Source organism: Tupaia chinensis, unplaced genomic scaffold (assembly GCF_000334495.1).
Source record: "Tupaia chinensis unplaced genomic scaffold, TupChi_1.0 Scaffold138491_1, whole genome shotgun sequence".
Classification (NCBI taxonomy): domain Eukaryota; kingdom Metazoa; phylum Chordata; class Mammalia; order Scandentia; family Tupaiidae; genus Tupaia; species Tupaia belangeri.
This window is the reverse complement of record NW_006198387.1, coordinates 259163-264819: the sequence shown is the minus strand read 5'-3', so window position 1 is coordinate 264819 and position 5657 is coordinate 259163. Positions and strand designations below refer to the sequence as shown.

The 5657-nt window shown below is 49.8% G+C and overlaps 1 protein-coding gene and 1 long non-coding RNA gene across 2 annotated transcripts in view; one reads left to right on the top strand and one right to left on the bottom strand.

Annotated features, from left to right (window-relative positions):
* Window positions 1-5657, bottom strand: part of COL15A1 (collagen type XV alpha 1 chain) — a 122423-nt gene that overhangs the window by 40365 nt on the left and 76401 nt on the right. Inside the window, exons 14-15 of the mRNA XM_006161378.2 lie at window positions 4684-4809; window positions 4075-4137 (exon numbers count right to left, since the gene is read on the bottom strand). Of these exons, the coding sequence (XP_006161440.1) occupies window positions 4075-4137; window positions 4684-4809 (189 nt within the window). The remainder of the gene's footprint in view (window positions 1-4074; window positions 4138-4683; window positions 4810-5657) is intronic.
* The window catches only part of LOC102475866 (uncharacterized), a 19740-nt gene that overhangs the window by 10256 nt on the left and 3827 nt on the right, over window positions 1-5657 (top strand). The window lies entirely within an intron of this gene.

Below are 5657 nucleotides of genomic sequence, written 5' to 3'. Positions count from 1 at the left end.
ACACCACCCATGACAGAGGGAAATGGGGCTGGAATTCGAACCACAGTCAGCCATGTGGGATCTGGCCACCTATACACAGGACATAACCGCTGTGCTACAGGGATGGCTCATAATTAATATAGGTATATATATTTGCTGGTTCCTTCCAGCTCTGACTCTTTGGAACTTTAGTCAAGGATGAGTCTAAAAGAAGCTCTCAGGATAAAGGAGAAAGATGAGACCAGAGTATACCCAGCACAACAACCTGCACACAATGGGAAACCAACCACGGACAAGCACCCTGTCTCTCCTTCCTACGCTGAGGCTCCCTGCTCCTTTATTGGTGAGGTTCACAGGTCTGCCAGGTGTGGGCTGCCTCATGGTGCTGGGAGACAAGTGCTTGGTGTCAGGGGCACAGCTACAGCACAGAGAGGCCCTGCACTTCCACTGACTGCTTCCTTGTTCTCCTGGTAGTCCTTGCCAGCTGGGAGCCCCTGCCTAGGAATAGGGACAACAGAGGGAGGGATGGGCACTGAGCATCCGGAGGAAGCAGCAGGTTCCCAAGGTAGGAAGAGTTGGTGTGGCACTAAATTTCTGCACTCAGACCTGCTTTAGGCACTCCTCAGGCAGCCTCATGGAACCTCAGGCACTGGAATTAGCAGACACGCCCTGACCATTCTGCAGCCTCCCCTGGAACCTCAGGCACTGGAATTAGCAGACACACCCTGGCCATTCTGGGGAGGTGGGAGGAGGACCTGCAGCCTCCACTGCTGGCCAGCCCTTTCTGGGAAAGCTAAGCCTAATTTTGCAGGATTCAAAGGATCAGGTTCTCATTTCACTGCCTAGTCCAAGCCAACAGCTTCTGTCTGCTTCTCTTGGGTGAAACCAGCCAGTCTGCTGCCTGTTGCAATCTGGCCTTAAAGTGCCAGCCTATGCATCTTCCTCCTAAGGAAGCAAACCACAGGCAGGGCTATCATGAAACAGAAGTGAAAGTAGCCTCATCTCTGAAAACCTTAGAGCCATCTTGCCAGTTGTTCTTATTAAAGAAAAAAATTATGTTTGGAAAATGAAACATTTGATAAATTCTTAGAGGCCATCCACATTTTGATGACAATGCCACATTTGATAATAATGATGACACACACACACATCTTTTTTCTCAGCTGAAAAAATGGAACCTCATTCTTTGCAGGGAAAGTTCTACTTTAGATAACTGCTTAGACTGGTCTATGTGCCCCGCTAATGGGTAAGGAAATTGATTTTATCACAGCATGAGGAAAGACTGCCACGAGTGGATTCATTCGATGGTGGAAGGCTCTGCCTGGCAGGAAGTGAGTTCCCTGTCCCTGGAGGCGTGCAAACCAAAGGACAGATATGGAGGTGGGGAGCCGAGGATCATAAGTATCACTGTACTTCATGTCTGCAGCAGCCCTGAGAGTGTTCAGGTCCTTTAGTATGTTTGTATTATTTGGACATCCAGACTATGCTCATTGGCTTACCTTTATTTATTTATTTATTTATTTATTTATTTTTGAGAAATTTTTACTACTAGTCACATGCACTGGCTGGAGAGACAAAGGGAGATTGAGAGATAGAATACAAGAAATCACCCCCTGGGGAGATGGTCACACTACAATCCTTCTCTTCCATTCTCCTTTGGAAAATTTGGACATGCATGCACATGTGCCCAGCGTGACTTTTAAGCTGCCAGGTCTGGGACTTGCACTGTGGTCAGCCACGTGGGAGTCCAGCACCTTAACCATTATGCCACCTGTTGGCCCTGGTTTACCTATTTTTTAGAGGTAAATATCATGTGCTAGGTTTCCCTTCAGTTCTCCAGGTCCAAATTTCCAAGTTCTTGAGTATGCTTCTTACTTGACCAGAAAGCATCGTGTGCTCACAGTGCGACAAGACGAGACTCACATCAAAGTTCCAGAAGCATGCCCCGGCATCAGTGCATGCAGGCCCCAAATGCCAACAAGATGGAGCAATGGAGAAGGGATTGTGGTGTGAGCAATTGGGAGGGTGCTTTCACTCTCTCTCTGACAAATGCTCTTGCCTTCTGGCAATTAAAAACTTTTTCAGAAAACAAACTTTTGATTGATCTCCGACAGTCACCCTGAGCAAGCCTGCAGCTCTGTGCACAGATGACTCCAAGCAGTTGCAGAGCGTGCCTGCAGGGGTGTTTGTGTGCAGACGGTGGGTGTGGGTTTCCTTAAGTACGAGACAGAGTGCGGGAGGGGTTTGGGGGTGGGTGGGTGGTCAGAAGAACGGGCAAAATAAGTGTGAGTCTGTGGTGTTTCCTGAAAAAGTTCATTTCTTATGAAACAGTTGGTACATGTAAAATGACTTCAATAAAGCTCGCAATTGTTTCTTCTGAGAAATGAGCTTTCCATGAAAATCAAGTTAGTTTCGATTCAAATAAACACATTTGAGAAATGATAGAAACTGAAAATTCATTTGTGACAATGTTGGTGTCTAGAGAGTCAGCACTTTCCAAGTCTCCATCTAGGAGGGGTGCAGCTATTGGGAGGGATACTCCCTCCCCTGAACCCCAAGAGCCCCACTGACTACCTCGTTAACAAGGAGCTCACCCTGGCTTTATTACTCCCTTTGCTGCACTTAGCTTATCTCATCAACCAGGCTGGGAACGCTAGAGAGGCAAGATTCCCACCCCACAGTGCCCAGGCTCAGCTCACAGAGAGAGAGGCTGAAGGAAGGCAGACCAGACTCAGGGGTTGGGGGCGCTGACAGACTGCAATGGGGTTTGAAGAAAGTTTCACTCTTTCATCGAACTGGATAGAGGCCTGGACTAGGGCCTAAGGATACAGAGACAGTACTAGGGACCCTGTGTCAGGGTGGGGAACAGGAGCAGACAGGTAAGCTAACACCTCTGGTGTCATTGGGTAAGAAAGTTCTAAGCAGTGTATATATGAGGGACTTTCAAAAAGTTCATTGAAAATGTGTATTATAAAAAAAACTCTGCATGAATTTCAAAATTTTCTTTACCAAAATAAATGCATGCTTGAATTCCATTTTCCACACATTTTTGAGGTCCCCTCTATTATATTAATTGAAGGCAGAGGAAAGAGGGATATTTTCCATTCATAAAGAGTTCGGTTGGCCCGCCCCACAGTCTAGAGGTTGAGGGAGCCAAATCCCACATGGAGGACCACGTGATCTGAATCCTAGCCCTGGTGGCTTGAGAAACACACAAGGAGCGTGTGTGCATTCCCCAAATTCTGCTAGGGTATAGAAAAGGAGGAAAAGGGATTGTAGCGTAACCACATCCCATTGGGAGGTCTTTTTCCCTTTTGCTCTTTCTGTCTTCATGTCTTTCTCTCTAGCACACATCATTTGACAATTAAGAAAAAGGGGGAGTGGTTCTAGGAAAGTTTCCCAAAGAATATATCTCATCTGGACCCAGGGGGATGGGAAAAGGACAAGGACATCCCAGGCAGAGAGAAAATTGTGCAAAGACCAGGAGGCTGACAGAGCAGAGCATGTCCAGGACATCGTAGGCCTGGAGGCCGAGGGGGCAGCAGGAGGTGGGCTTGGGCAGGCAGGAAGGCTGCAAAGTCTACATATCATCAGGGTTTGGTCCTGAAGGCAGCAGAGAGCCAGCGATACTCTCAGAAGACAGAGCAGTGACTGAAGAGAGCCTACAACAGGAAGATGGACTGGGCAGGTGGCCAAAGGAGTGTGGACAGAGAGGAGCACCATGTTGAGCCTGATGCCACGGTGTGGGTGAGAAGAGGGAATGCCAGATAGGGAGAGGCATGGGAGTCAGGCTGGGCAGTACTGACAACCGACCAATGAGGGCAGGGAAGGGAGAGGAAGCAGGAGTTAGAGAAGACCCCGCTTTGAATTTGCTGACTGGGTGGATGATGGCCTGCTCACTGATACTGGAGACAAGCAGGGGAGAGCAAGGAAGAGGCCAAGTTCAGGTTTGGGTGTGTAGAGTCCTAAGATGGGGACGTCCAGCAGAGATGACCAGAAGGGGTCATTCACAGAAGAGCCAAGGCCAGGCTATGGGCCAGAGACAGAAGGGTGGCCTTAGGGCTCCCACGTGGGGCCCTCCCACCTGCTTCATACCTTCTCCCCTTTCATCCCAGGAAGGCCAGAGGCTCCATCAGCTCCAGGCTGTCCCTCAGGGCCCTGAGGAACAGCAATGACAATCAGTCCGTAATGTCTCTGCTAAGAATCACACACAAACCCTCCCTAGAAAACGACCAAGGGTCAAGAGGTGGGTAAGGCTGGTGGGCCCAGGGCCTTGTGCCAGGTCCAAGGCAGACGTGCCAGTCCCCAGCCCTCGCTGAGCCACTCCTGGCTGTGCCCCTGTGTCTGAGTGCTCTTGGCTCTCTGCACCCTTTCCTCCTCTGTGGTGGTGTCGGGGCACACTTGGGCTGGATGGTCTCCACCCCAGACCCAGACATGATGTCCCATGATTCCAAGGTTCAACATGAGTCTGCATTCCTGTACTGACTATGACAAAGCAGTAGAATAGCCCATGGATGACAGTCTCTTGGCCACTGCTCATGTCTCAGTGATGACTCAGGTGAGGAGTTCTGTTTACAAACATTGGCTCACAGCTCCCTCCCCATAGCTAACCTTAAACAGCACTGGGGTCTGCAATCTGTGTGCCCCTCCCTGGCTAAAAGAGCCCCATAGCCACAGAATGGGGAGAGAACTTCAGCTTCTCACCGGGGGCCCGGGTTCACCAGTAGCTCCATCCTCTCCAGGAGACCCAGGGGGTCCCATGACAACATCAGTTCCTGGTTTTCCTGGAATCCCAGGGGAGCCAGGTGGACCTGGAGGACCTGGGGGACCCTAAAAAACAGAGAGTCTGTTAGAAATGGTGGGGGGAAAGGTAAATATTGATACACACTGAGCATATATGTTCCATACAATCTTTCCATTCCTTGCAACAAGCCTGCAAGTAGGGATCTGTCTTAGCAGATGGGGAACTGAGGCTCCATGAAATAACGTGACTCGAGGGTTCGCACACGCAGTTAATTGACAAGGGGCCTGGGACTGGCATCTAGGGTTTTCTGAGCCCATTACATCATGTTTTCTCCCAAAAGGGCATATACCCTAAAATCCAATTAGCTGGAATTCTCAGAGGTGCTCTGGGTGATTTGGTTTTCTGAGTAACTAAGATTAGTCAAACATTGCCTGTTGTGGAGCCTCATTGTTAAAAAGCTTCCTGAAATGCACTAATCTCTTTGGTTTCTTGCTCACTGGCAAATCCCACCAGCCTGGAAGATCCACTTGACTCCTCCTCCACTCAGTCACTGAATCTAGAACCCTGCTGGCCCTGTCCTGAGAAGTGGCCAGGTGCGGCTTCTAACTGGGCACTTGGCACAGGGGCTCAGGGGAAGGGGTGGAAATGAGGCTGGGGGCCCCGGGGACAGAGGCGCCAGCTGCAGCAGGGCAGGGGGAGCCCCCCAGGGGTCAATTTCGAGGGAGATTGGTGGGGCCCCAGCTTTAGGCAGAGGGGCAGGAGAGCACGAAACACTGAAGAAGGATAAAAAGCTTTCTGGAGAGGTAGGGGGGATTTCAAGATGATTCTAGAAGCCAAAGTTTGATATGCTATGCAGAAATGAAGCCAGCAATTCTCTCTAATGAAATGGGTGACATAGAAGGGGCAGTGGGGCACAGGGTCAAAAGCCAAGAAC